This window comes from Sapajus apella, unplaced genomic scaffold, assembly GCF_009761245.1.
Source record: "Sapajus apella isolate SASKATOON/1434 unplaced genomic scaffold, GSC_monkey_1.0 scaffold32, whole genome shotgun sequence".
Taxonomy (NCBI): Eukaryota; Metazoa; Chordata; class Mammalia; order Primates; family Cebidae; genus Sapajus; species Sapajus apella.
Window position 1 is genome coordinate 13,134,511 of NW_022436972.1, and position 21,454 is coordinate 13,155,964.

The 21,454-nt window shown below is 33.0% G+C and overlaps 1 protein-coding gene across 2 annotated transcripts in view; it reads left to right on the top strand.

Moving 5' to 3' along the window:
* Nucleotides 1-15,515, top strand: part of COG6 (component of oligomeric golgi complex 6) — a 103,420-nt gene extending 87,905 nt beyond the window's left edge. For both annotated transcript variants that reach the window (XM_032294534.1, XM_032294535.1), the window contains exon 19: nt 9,583-15,515. In XM_032294534.1, the coding sequence (XP_032150425.1) occupies nt 9,583-9,730 (148 nt within the window). In that variant the 3' untranslated portion in view covers nt 9,731-15,515. The remainder of the gene's footprint in view (nt 1-9,582) is intronic.
* The last annotated feature ends 5,939 nt before the right edge of the window (nt 15,516-21,454 follow it).

Consider the following 21,454-nt stretch of genomic DNA (forward strand, 5'->3'; position numbering starts at 1 on the left):
CCTTTTCACAGAACTGAATAACACCACCTTAAACTTCATATGGAACCAAAAGAGAGCCCACATAGCCAAGACAATCCTAAGCAAAAGAGCAAAGCTGGAAGCATCACACTACCTGACTTTGAACTAAGCTACAAGGCTACAGTAATTACTCAAAACAGCATGGTACTGGTACCAAAGCAGAGATATAAACCAATGGAACAGAACAGAGGCCTCAGAGGCAATGCCACACATCTACAACCATCTGATCTTTGACAAACCTGACAAAAACAAGCAATGGGGAAAGGATTCTGTTTAATAAATGGTGTTGGGAAAACTGACTAGCCATGTGCAGAAAACAGAAACTGGACCCCTTCCTGACACCTTAGACTAACATTAACTCCAAATGGATTGAAGACTTAAACATAAGACCTAACACTGTAAAAACCCTTGAAGAAAACCTAGGCAAAACTATTCAGATCATAGGCATAGGCAAGGACTTCATGACTAAAACACCAAAGCATTGGCAACAAAAGCCAAAATAGACAAATGGGACCTAATCAAACTCCAGAGCTTCTGTACAGCAAAAGTAACAATCATTAACGTGAACTAGCAACCAACAGAATGGGAAAAAATTTTTGCAACCTACCCATCTGACAAATGGCTAATTTCCAGAATCTACAAAGAATGAAAACAGGTTTTCAAGAAAAAAACAAACCCATTCAAAAGTGGGCAAAGGACATGAACAGACAGTTTTCAAAAGAAGACGTATATGAGGCCAACAAACTTGAAAAACTGCTCATTAGAGAAATGCAAATCAAAACCACATTGAGATACCACCTCACACCAGTTAGAATGGTGATCATTAAAAAATCTGGAGACAACAGATGCTGGAAAGGATGTGGAGAAATAGGAACACTTTTACACTGTTGATGGGAGTGTAAATTAGTTCAACCATTATGGAAGATAGTGTGGCAATTCCTCAAGGATCTAGAAATAGAAATACCATTTCACCCAGCAATCCCATTACTGGGTATATATCCAAAGGATTATAAATCATTCTGTTGTAAAGACATGCACACGTATGTTCATTGCAGCACTATTTACAATAGCAAAGACCTGGAACCAACCCAAATTCCCATTGATGATAGATTGGACAAAGAAAATGTGACACATATACATGATGGAATACTATGTAGCCTTAAAAAATGATGAGTTCGTTTCCTTTGTAGGGACATGGGTGAATCTGGAAACCATCATTCTCAGCAAACTGACACAAGAACAGAAAATCAAATACTGGATGTTCTCACTCATAGGCGGTATTGAACAATGAGAACACATGGACACAGGGAGGGGAGCGTCACCACTGGGGTCTTTTGGGGGACTAGGGGAAGGATGTGGGGGGGTTGGGAAGGTTGGGGAGGGATAACATGGCGAGAAATGCCAGATATAGGTGACAGGGGGCTGGAGGCAGCTAACCACATTGCCATGTATGTACCTATGCAACCCCAGAACCTAAAGTATAATAAAAATATATATTAAAAAAGAAAAAGCATGATGCAACTATCTGCTATTTATTTTAAAAAGTCCCTTTTAATTATAAAGGCAGAGATAGTTTAAAAGGATGGCAAATATACCATGCAAGCACTAATCATAAAGCTGGAGTTAGCTATATTAACTATTAGAAAAATTAGACTGCAGACAGATAATACCAGAGATAAAGAGTGACATGTTATAATAGAATTAATACATGAAGAAAATATAGTAGTATATATGTGCATCTAATAGCAGAGCTGCAAATAACATGAAGTATAAGCTTACAGAATTGATGAGGAATAGCTATGTCAAAAAATATAGTTAGTTATTTTAACACATTCCTCTCAGTAATTGATACAAAAAATAGGAAATTAACATGCATCATAGTTGAATAGTGCTACCAATCTTTACCTAATAGAAATATTTAAAGTACTACACACAAACTATAGAAAATACACATTGTTTTTAAGTACGCATAAAACGTTCATGAAGCTAATGTAAGAATGAGCAAAGAAAGGAATAAGAAATCCTAAGCAGATGAACTTAAGAACTAGAACTAGGTGTTTCTAGTTCTAGAAAGTTCATAGCAAGAACTAGAAAACTCAAAGCAAGCTTTCCTTTATAAATCCCAAGCTAAATCAATTTTTACAATGAATATGAATAACTTGTTACCCTATTTTAATATAGAAGAGTGTCAGTTTAGATTTAAAAAATGTTTAAACAGTTCACCTATATGCCCTTTACAAGAGACCATTTACAACAAAGTGGCATGCAAAGAAAGAGGGAGTTGCAATAGTAACAGACACAATTTAATTCAGGGTGTAAGTCATTAAAAGGTCAAAGGGGAATGTTTTATATTGATAAAAGTCATACTTAAGTGGGTCTTAGATAAAAAGCCTGCAAGATATAAAAAAAATCATTTAAAAAAATCAAACATGCCATTGCATCAAGAGAGGAAACACCATAGCAAAAGGATACAAAGAAAAATCTTACCTGAATTTACTACATAACCCAGTTAGGGAAGAGTACCATGACACTGTGTTGGAATATTGAAAATCTACAGCAAACATAATACTTAATGATGAAACTTTAGAAAACATTTCATTAAAGTTCAAAACAAGATATGCATACTTAGTATCACATCTACTGTTTACCTTGAAGCTTCGAGCCAATGTAATGAATTTAGTCATAAATATTGAAAAGAATTAAAACTTATTAATTTTAAATGTCTGTCCCAAAACCAAAAAAGGTAAACAATTAATAAACTAATAGAACTAAAATAGAGTTGTTACTTGGCCAGATTCAAAATTAACATACAAAAATTAGTACCTTTTCCATATACCAACCATATCTAGTTAAAACAATGGAAAGTAAGAGACTTGATTGTAAAAGTCACAAGATTGTTTCCTAGGAATAAATCTGATAATATATATGGAAAATTATATAATGAAACTTATAAAAATTTATGGAAAATTCTAAAAGTTCTGACTAGGCATACTGTGTTCATAGACTGGAAAATTAACTAGTGGAACAGATTAATCTGTAAAAAAACTTCAAGTTTAATCAAAATTCTCATGGAACCATTTCATTAAATATTTATCTAGGAAGAAGTATATGAGAGAGGACTCACAATTTTGAACATCTCCACAATTAGCATCCTGGCATAAGGTGGCATCATCTGTGCCTGGATTATCACATTAACTTCTGAACTCTTCTGTTTTCACACTTGCCCTCTCCACCACCATTCACCGAACCCCTACAGCCTAAACTGAACCCTCAGCCACAGTGATCCTTTAATAGATTACTTAGTTCAGTCCTTTCGATGAATTTATGAATTAGGATCTCTATTTTACAAAAGAGGATATTAGAAAGATTAAGTAATTGAATCAAACAATTGGTAAGAAGTAGAGCCATGATTTGAATCCAGTATTTCTGATTCTCCTATTCTCTTCAACACTAGACTATACTGTATTTTACTAGCTCTTTCTGTGTTGAGATTATTTTATTACTTTTAAAGGATGCTCATAGACATTTGGCATACGTGATGATAGATGACACTTAGGTGAAATATGTAGCTTGGCCTCATAAAAAATATGCTTTAATTTCACCCACAGACAGAAAGCTGACCTGGGATGAAAGAATTGTCTTGACCCATTGTGAAATTTCTTATGTTTATATGGCGATAAAGAAAAATCAAAATTTTAACTAATCTATTATTCCTAAGGATATTATCATTTTTTCTTCTTGGGTCTCTAGGCTTAACACCTTTTTTTCTCCTGTGGCACATTTGATTGCACTCTTAACTGTGATGCTAAAATAAAGCTCAATTTTAGCGATCATAGAACTTCATGTTGAAATAATCTATTTTTAGAAATGCTGGGTTTATGGTAATGATGAAAGTTGTATCATGTTGTTATGGCAACCAAAATCCTAAAGTACAGATTAATGACAAGCTTACTGATTTCTGGAAGTAAGCAGTTCATTTCTTATCTCATTTTATTTCTAAATAATTATTTAAAATACAGTAAATTTCTTTGAACTTATTTTACAATGACAATAATGTCTCCATTTAGTTATATATCAGTATCACAATTTTGAAATTTATAACACCAGATTTTTATGGCACCATGATGTTTGTAACTGGATAAATTGAATTTCTCAGTGTGTAGTATTCTGATGCATTAGTATCTAAAAAAAAATGTTGCTCTTTTTAAAATTATGTAACCTAATCTTTTTTTTTCCTAACGGTAAATTAACTACCTGATTATTATATTTGCTGTGTGATACACTGGTATAGCAGCTACTTTCTAAATGTAAGAACCGTTGAGAAAGACCTTTCAAAACTTGGAATTTAGGCAAATAAGGTCTGAGAAAAAAGCATGTCATTGTAGCATGTCAATGCTTCATCATAATGAAGCATTGCTTTTAACAGGCTCATCAATAATTATTTAAGGAATGGACCTTTGTTTGATTCACTGTTTACTATTGATTAAAAGTTCCAAAATCTGTGGACATGTTAATTTATAGATTCTGTACAGTAGGAGTAGCCCCCAAATTATGGTTTTTCTTGCTCTGTAGCACATTTTTACCTAACCTGTTTTGTTATAACTGTACTTTCCAAATACCTATAAATGACCAGTTTCTCAAAATGCACTTTGAACCAGCTTTACCTTCTTAGTAGTTTCCTCATTAATTAGTTATTAAATTTTTGACCCATCATTATTTTTATGAGAATCATGTTTTTAATTTTTTGAAAATTATACTTACACTGGGAAGATAATTAAACTATCCGAAGGCCCATAGGACATCACTTAATAAATTAATATTTATGAAGATTTCATGGTAGCAAAGAGACCAGGAAAGTTAATGCTCTACCTTTACAGATGATCATAGCTTATATACAAATAAAAAGTTACATCTCCTTTTCAACTGGTCTTTTTGCATATCCTTTGGTCTTGTGAAAAGCAGGAACACAGAACAATTCTGAAAGTACTCCCCATCAGCTATGGGCTAGGCTGTGATTGATCAAAATAGTACGTAAGTAAAATCAGGTGGATGCCCATGCTAGAACCAGTGTTCAGCATGCACTGCTTTCACTGCCTCTGCATAAGGTATTTAGTTGATAAGGAAGTTCCAAACTTTCAGAAGCACATGACTGAACTGAGATGATTTGTTGGTCATTTTGGATTTAGTCATAGAATACCGGAAACTTTTCCATTTTGAACATTGATTATTTATCACAATAATGACTCATTATTATTTGAGACTCTATATTTCATATGTGATATTAGTAATTAGTGAATAATTTGGGCTAAGACACCAGGCAGGCTGGCAGACAATATAGATAGATAGATCAATTGATTGATACACAGATACTTAATATACTTCTTAAGATAAAGGATGAATTTACATAGTAATTATTACTATAAATAAAAAGTATAGTAAACTGGCAAGAGAATAAACTGGTTTTAGCACTATAGAAACATCCATTTACATACAAATGACTGATATGCTTTTATAAATCATTATTTTGGGAAACTTAGTTACCCAAAATAAGGTCTGAGAGAATAGCATCTAAATTAGGTCTAAGTTTCCCAAAATAATGTATGTGTATGTACATGTAATGTATTTATTCACATAAGTAGTTTTTTTTTTAAACAATAGCTCATTAAAATACTCTTAACTCTCAGTGGAATAAAATAGCTTAAAAGCTCAAAGTACCTTATATAGATTAGTTCAGTAGTTGGTTTATAGTGGAGAAAGCAGTCTTGAAGAGGTTAAATTACGTGTTCAAGGCAGTGGTAATAAGTGACAGAGCTTCAATTAGAGCGTAAGTCTTCTTTCACTGTACCATTTTATCTGTACTGTACCATATAGAACTAATTAGAAAATATTTAATGAAAGTATGTGTAGGAACCTATTGCTTTGGTAGTGATAAGTGAACTCATGTTTGTTCAGAAATGTGGAATCACACTGTCAGCCAGAGTTCTTGGTCTTTATAGTTTGAGTTTGACTCAGACTCACTTTAGAGAATCTCCCTTTTCTATTTATTTCGATTCTATTGGCTTTAGCAGTTAGTTAGCAGGCCAGGAGGAGTAGTTCCTTCCTTATCCTTTGCTTTTTTTCCTTCCTCCTTCCTTCTTGTAGTACATGAAGATTTCTTTTTATCCACCAGCTTTGCTATTTCTTCATCTTCTCCACCATATGCATATTCTTTTTTTAACCCCTTCCCTATCTCAGTGGCTTCTTAAACTGAGGAGCAGAATGAAGATGTGCTATACCATCAAACACCAAAATTTAAAATAAATTATTAACTCTTGTTTGGCTTAAAATGGCTTGATTTTATTTAATTATCTGTGTTTATGCAGTACTGCTTTATTTTATTTTTCTTTATTGCAGACTTACAATGGATTTTCAGCTTCATTGTTACAACTATTTGTGAGTTAATTTAGCTTAGAAACAAACGTGTGAAGTTACAACTAAATTTCAGTAAATTTAAAATTTTTTCATCACTAGGACTTGAAAATGAAATTTAAATTTCACTCTTTCAGAAGTTTCAACAAAACTACATTTACAAGTCACTCTGAACTTTTAAAAACCATATTTAATATTTATAATTATACATTATTCTTATTTTATACTTTTATGAGAAAGATAGCCTTGTTTCTGTGTACTCCTTATATACTATCAATTAGATGCTGTATTGAGATTGAATATAGACTTGAGTATGAGGCATGAGTAATGAGTGCTTTATACACCTCTCAGAAACCTATGTTATTGCCCTTGGAAAAGAACTAACAACATTATTTCTAAAATCCAGTATCTGACTTGTTGCAAAAGTAGATATCAAATGTATGTTATATCTAACAAGGTTTTAAAATACTAGTTTATAGTACTTTTTAATGAAAAATAATTTTTGCATTATTTTGTTACCTTGTCAAGCAAATTTAATTATAGGAAATATTACCAATCAATAGATCAAAAATTATCTCCAGGCCAGGCATGGTGGCTCATGCCTATAATCCCAGTACTTTGGGAGGCCAAGGTGGGTGGATAACCCGAGGTCAAGAGTTTAAGACCAGCCTGGCCAACATGGTAAAACCCTGTCTATATTAAAAATACAAAACTAGCCAGGCATAGTGGTGCATGCCTGTAATCCCAGCTACTGGGGAGGCTTAAGCAGGAGAATCTCTTGAACTGGGAAAGCAGAGGTTGCAGTGAGCCAAGATTGCGCCACTGCACTCCAGCCTGGGTGACAAAGTGAGACTCTGTCTCAAACAAAGCAAACAAAAAAAATCTCCAAGCCTCGTTTAGTTAAGTAGTTTTCTAAACCAGTTTCTACCATCATCCCTTTCCTTTCAACAGAAAGGTAGTATAACCGGTAGTTGTACCCTACTCCACTCAGAAAATTGACTTAGCATGTCTTTCTTCTACTCACTGTCATTTTGGAAACTTTAGCAGTTTTTGGAAAATGTCAAGTTACTTCAACTCACCAAGAGTTTGGACCCCGTTAGAACAGTGTATTTATGTTCCAAGATCATAAGTGGACTTCTTTCCTCATTCCATCCAACTGTTTTTGTTCTGTTCTGGACTACAGATGCATATATTTCCACAGATCATCTTAAAAACGTATTATTTTCTCCATTATTAGCATTATTTTCTTACAGTCATTGTATGCAAGAACATAATTCCTAGAAAAACAAAGAATGTGTTCTGTTGATGATGACTTCATGACATTGACTTGTGTGACAACACACTGCTATAACTATTACGTTAGTCTGGCTAGTCAAAATCATGTACTCTTGACTATGTGAAGAAACAGTTTGTCCTGAAATAGCCACTGATTTGGCATTTATGAAAAATGGTGGTGGCTCAAGAGCCCAGAATAGGACTGTAAATAAGGAAAAATTTATTTTTCTCCATCAAGCATTCAGTGAACATGTATTTATTGAGCATCCATCATATTTAAAATATACTGGGTTTTAAAGGACATATGAACATGAACAGTGTCAGGTTACTTGAAATTTTGCAGGACAGGTAAGACATGAACAACATATATTTCTATAATTGTTAATTTTTAAAGTACATTTTGAAATTGGGTTATATTGCAGTCATACACATTTGATGCAGAACTAACCCCTTCTCAATACAAAGCTGTTGGGATCTGAACGTCAAGAAAATGTAGAAGGCTTATTGTAAGTTAGGAGTGGTAAAAGCCATATGAAAGGAACAGAAAAAGTGCCGTGGACATTCTTAAAGGAAGTAATTATTTCAGGCTCTAAAGATCAGACAAGACTTCATGGATAAGAGACAACATTTTTGCTGAACATTAGCATTTAAAAGTGGTGAAAGAGGCATTCTAGGGAAATGAAGTATGAGTAAAGGAACTGAGATCAGCAAGATCAGAGCAGAGAGGACAGTCAGGGGTTGCACTGGAATTAGAGTAGTGATAGGGAAAATGTTGGATTATTTTGAATGATAGGAGAAGGAATGTTGGCTTCTCTGAAACCAGAGGAGGCCATTGAAGCTCTTAGAAGGCCTAGGTAGAGAGAGATGTGATAGAGAGTACCCCTCAGAAAGATTAACCTAACAACAGTGCCTAGGATGGATTGAATATGGAAGAGACTGAAAGAGGGAAGACCATCGCACATCTAGGAGGTTTTTTGTGTACTCCAAGAAAGAGATCATTTTAGAACCTGAGCTGAGGTAGTAAGACATCGCTATGCCATTATCAGAAATAGGAAACTACAATAAAAGGAGGTTTGGAAGCAAAGCTTTAAAGACACATTTTTAATTTAGTTTTTGTAAAAATCAGAAAACTAGTGCCAGTGTTCTCATGACCAGATATAGTGATGTATGAATAGTACAAGTAGCTGGGGATGACAGGAAGTTAATGTCATGGAGTGGGAGAGTTGTTGCAGATTTAATGAACCCAATACTGTTTCTTCTAGCTGGATAATTTAGTAAACATTTGCAAGACTGTATTCTTTTGTGTGCTTTTGTAGAAATGTATATTTGTGAGAAAGCTGTGATTTGTTGCAAGCAAGTGTCACATTTTAGCTTGGGGTAATATAGAGAGATGAAGAGAAAGCTAGGAGATGTGGTTGTTAGTGTAAAAACTGTAGGCGAAAGAGCAGTTCAAGTTTTCAGAGAAATAAAAGTGTTGATAAATTTGAACAATTGTAAGCATCTTTCTTTTAATGTGTTACCAGTTACTTTTGCAATATCAATACATTGACATTGGGTCACAGTTTTTGTTTCTTATTTAGCAGTCCACTGTATATCAGGCACAAATATATACCAGTTCGTTATATATCAGGAACAAAACACAGTCCATGCCCTCTGGAACCTATATAGTAATGGAGAAAGATTTAATAAATAATAAATATAAAAGCATATTTTATCCCAAATCAGGATTAACTGTGTAGCCATATAGTGATTCTTAAATAGTATATGTGTAATGATAATGAAAATGAACTGTATTGATTGAAGTGTCAAGCTGTTTTATAATTCTTAAGTAAATACATTTCTGTCAAATGATGTGTTTATGCTTTGTTTGTATATCTATAGAGAGCAGATCATAAAACAGTCTACAGAATTAGTCTGCAGAGCCTATGGTGAAGTGTATGCAGCTGTGATGAATCCAATCAATGAATACAAAGATCCAGAGAACATTCTTCACAGATCGCCACAGCAAGTGCAGACGCTTCTTGCCTGATTATCTTATTTCATTGTGTTAGCAAAATATGGCCTTTCTAAAACACTGAAGATTATTTTTTATTCTTTGAATTTTTACTTTAAAATTTGATAGTTTTCTTTGTATCATAACATTGTGAGTCCCGATATTTTTTTTTTGTCTCAGTGACATGTTTACCTGAGTTTGTATTGCTGTGTATCTATTCTAAATATGAGATGCTCTATTTTTTTGTTAGCCATCTCTCCAGCTCTGCAGTTTCCCCTGTATTGAGGAAGCATAAAGTAGTATGAAAGGTTTGAAGAATTTTTTTTACAAGACTAGTTCTAAATTAACAGCATATAAAAATTCTGTCTAAATTAAGAATTAGTATAAGGATATGACCTAATAAATGTCTCCTTACCTAAAGATTCATTTGCTTTCCTATTAATATGAATAGTCATACCTAGTAGCTTTTCTGTACCTAGCCTATGTCTCTGTCCCCAAAATAGCTACCCTTAAAGAGTTGTTAGAAGAGAGAAAAATAACAGTGAATTGTGCTCCTGGTATATATGGCAGTGAATCTCATTCTTGTTCTACTTTAGCATACTGTATATATTTGACTGCATACATTTTTATGCAATTTTAAATATACACTCAGCAATGATGAGAAAAAAAGGAGAGCGAAAAGTAATTTCAATAGGGTGGATTCCACTCTGTGGGAGCCCTTGATGGAACTCAAGGTGGAGCGCAGCCTTTCCAATGACTTCTGGGCGTGTAGACAGCCTGAGCTGTGTCTAAGTCTGCTGTTTGAAGAAAGGTATTTGTCATACAATATGGGTCCCAAATCCAACCAACTGCAAATTTTATCTGGTGTTCAAACTAAAGAAACAATGATCTGTTCAAACACTGGAGAAAAAAAACTGCCAGAGGAGGAGTTGCCAGTGGGCAGTGTGTCTTATCTCCATGGTGTAACTGGACTCTTACTTTAGACCATTACCTGTTAGGAAGATTCAAAATGACTGTATTTTTAAAGGGATAAATCCCAATGTGCCTGATATGACATTCTTATCAGCAGAAAAAAGCTTAATTTCTAGTAGATCTATAAAAAGGAGTAAGTCCCTAAATTACAAATGAGAAAACTGAAGCACAAGGAAAAAAATAACTAGTTTGAAATATTTTGAAAAGTAATAGCATAAAACTAATATTTGTAGAAAATTATGTTGTATATGACAAATTAGTATTTATATGACCTTTTTGAAGTTTATACTTGTTTATAACTAATACAATTCTTTTTGGAGTCAGAATGATTATGTAATCATTACCCATTTAGGTATAAATCTGTATTTTTAGTCTTTTCCCTTCAATGAGTATGTGTTATATATAAAAGACAGAAAATAAAGTATAACTCAAGAACTTAAAATTTATATAATTTATTTCTACAGTGAAAAGATTCACACCTTGCCATGAGTGAACTCCTTTGTTTTATAGGAAAAAGTATATTTTGCTTTTTACCTGTTTTTTTTCAAATAAAATATTTCTAGAGCAGCAATCATTGCAGTTATCCTATAGATACATATCCTATTGACATGTTTTTAGAAAATGCACTAATAGAAATGGAAGTACAATATAGGGCAAAACTGAGGTAATGAGTGAAAGATTCACAGGCAAAATGTGCTATGTATGATCTTGAGAACTAAGGCAAAATAAAAACATTGCAAGTAGTAATCCATTAATGTAACACCTAACTTTGCTATTACTCCATTGTTTGTATTTTGAACCATTTTCATTTGGCATAAGTATAACCTAGAAAATGCATGTCTGCCCTTCTTTCAGAGAGGGAAGGTGATTGAATGGCAAAACCCTTATGTGTTTGAACTTTTCCATTTCTTTCTCTATGCCTTCACTTGAGCAGGTGGATATTACCTGAGGAAGAAGATGACACAAATGGACTGATTGACTTGACTCGAAATTCGTGATTACAGTGTTCAAATGGGCACTGCTATCGTTTGAAAAATGTTTCTCCAAATTCGTGTTGAAATCTTCACACCTGAGTGTATTAGGAGGTGGGTTTTTTGAGAGGTGATTAGGTTGTTGGGATGCAGCCCTCATGAATGGGATTAGTACCCTTACCCAAGAGGCTGAAGAGATCCCTGTCCTTTCAACCATGTGACGTTACAGTGAGAAGACAGCCATCAATGAGGAAGCGGGCCCTTACTAAATACCACATCTTTTGGCACCTTGATTTTGGGCTTTCCAGCCTCCAGAACAGGGAGAAATAAATGTCTGTTGTTTTTATAAGCCACTTTATTTGGGTATAGCAGCCCAAATGAACTAAGACAGACACTCAATATTGCTTTGTGATTCTACTCTGTTTCTTTGGCAAACTTACCTTTCCATGTTTCCAAAGGACTTTTTCATCCACATTCTCAGTTAATATCCTTCATAATTCACCAAGATTAGAAACTCTTATATAATCTTCCTCATTTTCCTATTCTCAAACATCACACCCATCTTCTCTCCTCCCTCGTTTTGCACTTGAGATGTTCTCTCTTTTTCTATGACAGGATATTCCCTTTATGCTCAGGCTTGCATTTCTCATCTTCTTATTAGAGTCTTCTCTTTTTGGATTATCCCTTCATTTTGCTTCAGCAACAACTGGCCTCTCTCTAGGATTATTCTCAATGTCATACATAATGTTGTAATGTTTATAATATTTTTTAAACCTCTCTACCTCTGAGATCCTAACACCTCCATTTCTCTGCTTCCTTTTCTGGTTTAGACATGCTGTCATCTACTTCCTCATTTCTCATTCTGTCTTTAAAGTATCCCTCTCACCACTACACTGAAACTTACCTGATGCACTTTTCATCGGTGCTATATGTTGTCAGAAGCAGATTCTTCTGTATCTCTATTTATTGAACTTTCAATGTCATTCCACACATTTCTGTTTGAAATTCTATCCTTTCCAGGCTTCCATGGCACCACTTTTTCCTGATTTTCTTTTCATTTCATTAGTCTAACCCTCTTTTGACCTTCTTCCCTGGGTCTTTTGCCTCTGTATGATTTCTAAATGTTGGCATACTCTAGGGCTTGATCCTGGATGCTTTTTTTTTTTAATCCTTCCTTTAGGGATTTATTACTTCAGCCCATTCTATCCAGAATAATGCTAAAGCTTAAGTGTCTTTAGATATATCCATATGATGGAGAACAGCAGTGAGAAAATGAAAGGTTTTCAAATACATAATGTTGAGGGAAAAAATCAGAATAATATAATACTTTAATAGAATTTTTAACAAAATGTAAAAAGATATATTATTCATAAATATACATATGCTAAATATGTAAGGAAAATATGGGAAATGATTAATACAGTTTAAGATTATGGAGAGGGAAGCACAGGATGTGTTGAAGTTACTGATAATGTTTTATTCTTATGCTAGGTTGTTAGTACTATTTAAATATTCTTTAAAATTTTTCATATATGTTACGTAAACTTTGTATATTTTACAATTTTAAAAAATAGTTTAGAAACTTGCTTGGCATAGGGCCTGGACTAAAGTTGGAACTCAGTATATAATAGATATTTTTTTAGTTAGTCTTATTATTAAACACATTTCTTAAGTATCTAGTAGGTACTAGGCTCTGTGATAAGCATCAGAGTTTAAAAATATAGCGAAATCATGTGTTTCCCATTGAGGAATTCCCAGTCTTGCACAGAGATAGCTACATGTATTATAAATAAACATAATGCAATTTGGTAGAGTGCTTGTACATGTTGGCAAGAAAAAACAGTGAACTAATATCCTTTATAATTCAATCAGATGTCCTTGGTATATAAGAGGTTGAGAGCACACACAGAAAACAGTTTCAAACCACAACTATCCATTGTTTAGTCTGAGATTATCATAATGACTGGGTTCTATTAACTATTTATTTGATTAAGATGTAAAATTATATAATAGCATGGTGAGAGCAAAAATGGTAGATTAAAGAATTTAAAAATTTTGTGCCCTTATAAAGGTAGCAATAAAACTGACCTTCAAAAAATGGTCAAACTCAACTTTTTCAGTACTCTAGAAACTAATCAAAAACTCATAGTAACCTGAGTTACTTAAAAAAAAAAATGCCAAATGTTAGTAAGAACAACAAGCATTTTGGCGCATTAACTTATGCCAGTTCCATACCTTGCTCCCTAGTTCAGCAATAGTCTTGAAAAGAACATACCACATTCATGGTATGGGAAAGAGCAGAATGGACCTTATCTGGAGATAGTCCTTATTTGAGCCATCTGATAACTCCCAGGAAAACCAATTCACAATTTATCTTGCCTATTATGGAACTGAGCCTCTACTGTAGTAGGGATGGCGAATTTATTTAAAATATTTACCTGCCACTGCTGCATGAAGCAATGGGTAACAGCTGGGGCAAACAGTAAACTAACCAGAAAGCTTTGGAAGAAAGGTTGGGAATGAGATGTTCATAAGGACTTCGAAAAACTCTTGACATATTTTCTGGAAATCCAGAAGGCTCTGTGCATATTTAGGACTGTGTGCATGCTCACAAACAACCAGAGACCCTAATCTCTCACCTCTACCTGACTTTGAGGATCTGAGCAAGCAGGGAATGAAGGCAAAAGAAAAGTTATAAGCTGCCTGGCTGAGTGTTCAAGACATGTTCCAACAGGCACACAGAGCCCTTCAGCAAATACTGAGCAATTTTTTGGTTTTAGGCATTTAAGGAAATCTTCATCCAATCATTACTTGACAATTAAGCTAATGAATCAGACATATAAGCGGTCACACATGACAAGACAGATTTTATAGAATGAGTTCATGAAACTCACTAAATATAATCACAGCTGTAAAAGGCAGCAACAACAAATGGGGTAAGGCAAGAGAATCTGATTTCCAACAGAAAGCCTAGATACTGAACTTACTAGGCAAAGATTTTAACTATTTTAAATATGCTCAAGGATTTAAGGAAACCAAGTCTGAAGAACTAAAGTATAAGAAGAGTGTCTCACCAAATACAGAATATAATAAAGAGATAGAATTATAAAAAGATTTTATAAATTTATAATTTTTAAAATTATAATTTAAAGTTACATTTTATAGAAATTAAGAAAAGAAACTTATTTGGACATGAGAATTACAGGACAGAAACAATTGACTATCAGGGATAAAAACAGTTTTGAGCAGCAGAAGAAAAATCTCAGAAACCTTGAAATTAGGTCAATTGAGATGTTCCAGTTTGAGGAAAAGGAAAAAAAAAAAAGTGAATGAAAGAAAATAGCCTCAGAGACCTCTGGGGCACCATCAACAATGTACAATGGGAGTCTCAGAGAAAAAAAGAAAGGATCTGAAAGAATATTTGAAGAAATATTGTCAGGATACTGGAAATTTGGTGTAACACATTACACATTCAGGAAGTTCACTGAGCTCCAAGTTGGATAAACTAAAAATATTTACACTGGGACACAACACAGTCAAACTGTTGTAAGCCAAAGGCTAAGAGGGAATCTTGAAAACACCAAGAGAGATGTAACTCATAATGTACAAGTGATCCTCCATAAGATTAATACCTAATTTCTCATCAGAAATTGTAGAAACCAAAAGGCATTAGATGGTATATTCAAAGTGCTGGGGGGGAAAAAACTTAGCACAGAATTCTATATTTGGCAAAACTGTCTGTAAACATATAGGAGAAATTAAGGCATTCCCAGATGAACAAAAGCTGAGAATTCATTGCGGGCAGACCTGCCCTAAGTGAGTGCTCAACAGAGTACTTGGAGCTGAATGAAAGGACACTAGACAAAAAAAAAAAAAAAAATCCACAAAAGACATAAAGTATAGCAAGGAAATCAAATACTTAGTAACTATTCTAAATCAGCTATATCTAATAGACATCAGTGGAACACTTAACCCAACAACAACAGGATACACATTCCTCTCAAGTGCACATGGAACACTCTCCAAGATAGACCATATGTTAGGCCACAAGTCTCAATAAATTTTAAAAGATTGAAATTATACAAAGTATGTTTTCAACCACAATGACATGAAATTATAAATTAATAACAGAAATGTTTTTAATATACAAATATGTGGAAATTAAACAACACACACACCCAGTGGGCCAAGGAAGAAATCACAAAGGAAACTAGATAATACTTTGAGATGAAAGTTTGTAATGAAACACCATAACAAATCTTATGAAATGCAGCAAAAATATTTCTAAGGGAAATTTATAGCCTACATTAAAGAGAAAGAAATAAATTAGTAACCTAATAAATAACCTTAAGAAACAGAAGAGCAAACTAAACCTAATGCAAGAAAGAAGGAAATAATAAAGATTATAACAGAGTCAAATAAAATAGAGACTAGAAAAAATGATACAGAAGATTAACAAAGCCAAAATTTAATTCTTTGAAAGGATAGAAACATTGACTAATTTTTAGCTGACTGAACAATAAAAAAAAAACACTCAAATTACTAAAATGTGAAAGAGGGGACATTACTACTGAATTTACAGAAAAAAGGATAACAGAATTAATAATAATATGCAAACAAGTGAAAGTGGACAAATATCTAGAAAAACACGAATTACAAAAATCAACTCAAGGAGAAATATAAAATCTGAATAGACCTATGGCAACAAGATGGAATCAGTAACCAAAAAACTCCCAACAACAACAAAGTCCAGTGAATTGCTTCACTGGTGAATTCACTAGTGGTTTCATGGGTGAATTCTACTAGATGTCATTACTGGTGAAATCTACTAGACATGCAAAAAGAAATTAATACTAATTCTAATCAAACTTTTCCCAAAAAAGAGGAGGGAACACACTCTAATGTGTTTATTCTATGAGGCTAATATTTGTTATTGGTACAACAAAGGCAGGCAAGACGTCACAAGAAAACTACAGTCCAATATCCCTTATGAATATCTATGCAAAATTCTCAACAATATACTAGCAAACAGAATCCAGCAATATTTTTAAAAATTATATGCTACAACCAAGTGAATTTGTCTCAGGAATATAAGGTCAATTAAATATATGAAAGGCAATTAATATACTACATCATATTAATAAAAACAAAACAAAATGTATGATCACCTCAATGATTGTAGAAATAGTATTTGATAAAATCCAGCACCAGCTAGGCATAGTGACTCATGCCTCCCAGGTTGAGTCTGCAGTGAGCCATGATTATGCCACTACACTCCAACCCCAATGACAGAGCGAGACTTAAATAAAAGAAACACCCTTTTATCATTTAAAAAAAAAAAAAAACACTAATAAAAGAGAACTTCCTCAAACTGATTAAAGGAATCTATAAATAAACACGCAGCTAACATTATACTTACTGGTGAAAAGTTGAAAGCTTTCTTCCTGAGATCATGAACAAGATATAGATGCTCAACAGTTCTATTCCACATTGTACTTGATATTATAGCTATAGCAATTAGCTGAGAAAAAGAAACAAAAGACACTTAGATTGAAAAGAAGTAAAACTATGTTGATTTGTAGATGACATGGTTATATATATACATATATATGTATTTATGTATATATACATACAAAATATCAAAAAATAAGTATAACATCCTAAAGAATGTTTTTAAAGAGCCCTAAAACTATTAGAACTAATAAGCTTAACAACATTGTAGGATATAAGTTCACTGTGCCAAATATCTGTTGTATACACTAGCAGAGAACAATCTGAACATTAAGAAAATTTCATTTACAGTAACACCAAAAAGAATAAAATACTTAAGAATAAACCACAGAAGTGAAATATTTATCCACTGGAAGCTACAAAATGCTGTTGAAAGAAATTAAAGATGACTTAAATAAATAGACATCCTATGTTCATTGATCAGAAGACTTATTATTACCATGACAATATCCCCCCAAACTGATCTACAGATTAAGTGCAATTCCTATCAAAATTTCATCTGCCTGGGTTTTTGTTTGTTTGTTTGTTTGTTTTTAAGAAATGGGCAAGCTGATTCTAAAATTTATTTGGATATACAGAGGAACTGTAAATAGCCAATCCAACTTGAAACTTCCCAATATCAAAACTTATTACAATGTTCTAGTTATCAAAATAGTGTGGTACTGGCATAAGAAGAGACATACAGTTCAATGGAATAAAATTTAAGAGTCCAGAAATAAACCTATATATCTATGCTCAATTGATTTTTTTAACAAGGCTTCCAAGACCATTCAATGAGGGAAAGAATTGTCTTTTTAAAAAATGGGGCTGTGACAACTGGAAATCTATCCTTATGTCATATACAAAAATTAACTAAAAATAAATGAAAGATCTGAATATAAGAGCTAAAACTATAAATCTCTCAGAAGGAAATGTAGATGGTCTTATGTTAGGTAACAGTTTCTTAACTATGACACCAAAAGTGCAAGCATGCAAAGAAAAGATAAATTGGTTTTTATTAAAATTTTAAAATTTATGCATTAAAGGACTCTATCAAGAAAGTAAAAAGACAACCCACAAGTCTTCACAAAACTTTTATGTAAATATTCCTAGCAGCATTTACAATAACTGAAAAATGGAAACAACCCAAATATCCATCAGTTAATGAATGGATAAACAAAATGTGATACATCCATGCAATGAAATATTACTCATTTATAAAAAAGAAGAAACTACTGATACACACTACAACATGGATGAATCTTGAAAACATTATTCCAATTAGAAGACAGACACAAAAGGCTATATATAATTTGATTCCACTTTAATGAAATCTCCAGAATAGGCAAATCCACAGAGACATAAAGTAGATTAGCAGTTTCCAGGGGATAGGGAGAGGAACTGATCTGGAAGAGACTGTTAACAGATACTTTTTGGGGTGATAGAAATGCCCTGGAATTACAGTGATGATGGTAGCACAGTATTGAATATACTAAAAGCCACTGAATTGTGCTCTTTTTAAAATGGTATATTTTATGTTATATGAATTTTTTCTCAAAGTAAATTACAAGTGTAATGGAATTAAAACAGGCCAGATTGCATGTCTTAATTGTGATCTTATTGTGGTTTTGTGATTTGATGGCCTCTTTTGAAAACCAAAAATTAAGGGATATTTTCCTTGAACCTGGCAATAGTACTGATACATAATTGTCCAGTCTTGGAATATTTATCAGTTTTTTTAACACACTATGGACTTTAAAATAAATATATAAGTAAAATGCAGAGTCATATGTTAATATTGAATACTTGCAGCAGGTCAGTTAATTTTTCCTAATTTAGTTAAATATGCTGTTTAGATAATATTATAAATAGGCCAACATAATGGTTACTTTGGGGCTGTAATTGTATTAAGCACAATTACGTATCATCTTGAAATTGCATACTTCACCTCTGAGAGAGTGTGCTTTGGAAGATAGATAATATAATTATGTATTTTTGCAGGTCCAAATATGAAATTACTATAAACTAGCTGAGAAATGAATGTAATATTAATAATTATATTCATAACAGCATATTAGTCTATCAAATCCAACTAACCTTAATGTCAATGAACATTAAAAATAAAACTTTCTTAGCACTGACAATTTAATAAATAAAAATAAATGGTACTAAGCTTACAAAACTTAGCTGAATTGGGGAAATTGTTGATAGGGCCAAAAGTATATATTTGCATGCTTTGAGGGGATGTAGCATTTTTTGGCAATGTTACATTATTGTGAATTTAACAGTGAAAGTTGAAACCAGTCTAGGATTTCAAAGTTGATAACTTTGCTATCAGGAAATTAATTTACTTAAATATGTTCTTTGTTTCTATCAGTGTCAGCATCTGAAATTCCACTGGAGAAACATTAGCTTTGGCCAGCTAAAAGCAAAATGACAAAAAGCAAGAGTGCAAGCCAGCATCAAAAGTTGGGTCTCCTGTGTTGAGATGCCATGAGTCTTTCTGGGGCTATCATCTATATTAGTCTAATTTTTGGGATTCAGGCAAGAGCTCACCACTGTCGTGCTAGCTGTGTTTTCAGTGCAGTGAAAGGTAAAATGATAATGATGGTTGAACTGAGGTAGAAAAATGCATTTACCTTAGAAGCTAAGTCTTAGAAAGGACACCAAAGATTTGATTAGTATTCCACATAGTTGCCATACATATTTAATTGCAGACTAGGAATCTTTCTTGCTTAAAACTATTAGATCCTTTCACAAAGATATAAACAAAGTAAGCATTAAAAAGCCAAAAAGGTACTGCCAAAAAAGAAAATAAACAACAAAAACAGAAGCAGCATCGCAATGTACCCTGCCTTTATTCTAAATCTTACAAAAAAGGAAACAATTTCTCCACTGAGCTGAATATTAATAGGTTAACATAATGAATCATATAATTTACAAACCATAATAGAATTTGCATTAACCAAAAAATGTGCAAATTCACTACTATGATTTACCAAAAGACTCCTGCAAGTGATAAATCATTAGCTATGGTGTTGCTCTTTGTAACCTCTGGTCTCTGGGGGACAGTGCAGAATTAGTATTGCTTCCTTCTTTCTGTGCATGATAACGGTAGGGGAAGGATAGTACCATCTCTGTCATATATCAAATTCCCATATGTGAATAAACTTATGTATTTTTACTGCACTCTTTTTATAGATTTATTCATTCCTGCACTAACAATGAATGTCATTATTATAAGCTCAGAATAAGTCTCAATATATGACACAGTGCTTCATTTTCTTTTCTTCATCTATAGTGCCTTAGCCATTCTTGGCTTTCTGCCATTCCACAAATAGCAATGTATATTTGTCAGTATAATAGAGAATCCACTTATATTTCTTCAACAGCTAGCTATTGGGAATATGGTTGAGATTACTTTGACTCTGTATATCAATTTGGAGAGAATTGTTATCTTTATGAGATTAAATAATTCAAATCATAGCATGTCAAAATTTCCCTATTAGGATAGTTTTAATGTCCTTCAAAAACACTGTAATTTTTTTTATATAGATTTAAGAAAACTTTGGTGTTTATTACTAAGAAACTTACAGTTCTTGTTAAGAGTGTAAATGATATCTATTCTTTATACTTAAAATTATTTGTTGCTGTATATAGAAATTGAATTGACTTCTATGTACAGCAGTTGAAAACTGTTGTTCATATGCAGAAAGTGAAACTGGAACCCTAATGGATAAAAGACTTAAATGTAAGACCTGAAAGTATGAAACTACTAGAAGAAAACGTGGAGGAAACATTTCAGTACCCTGATCTGGGTGAAGATTTTATGGAGAAAACCTCAAAAGCACAGACAATAAAAGCAAAAATGGACAAATAGGATTATATCAAACTAAAAAGATTCAGCACAGTAAAAGAAGCAATCAACAGTGTGAAGAGACAACCTTCAGAAGATAAAACTGTTCATCTGACAAGGGATTAATATTTAGAATATATAAGGACCTCAAACAACTGAGCAGCAAAAAAAAAAAAAAAAAAAAAAAAAAAAAAATCCAATTTTAAAAATGGGCAAAAGAGCCAAATAGACATCTCTCAAAACAAGACACAAATGACCAACAGGTGTATGGGAAAAAAACACTCAACACCACTAATCATCAAGGAAATGCAAACCAACACCACAATGAGGTAGTATCTCATTTTGGCTATTATCAAAAAGAGAAAAAAATAAATATTGACAAGAATGCACAGAAAGGGGAATGCATACACTGTTATAAATTAGTCCAGCCACTATGGAAAACAGTGTAGAAATTCCTCAAAAAACTAAAAA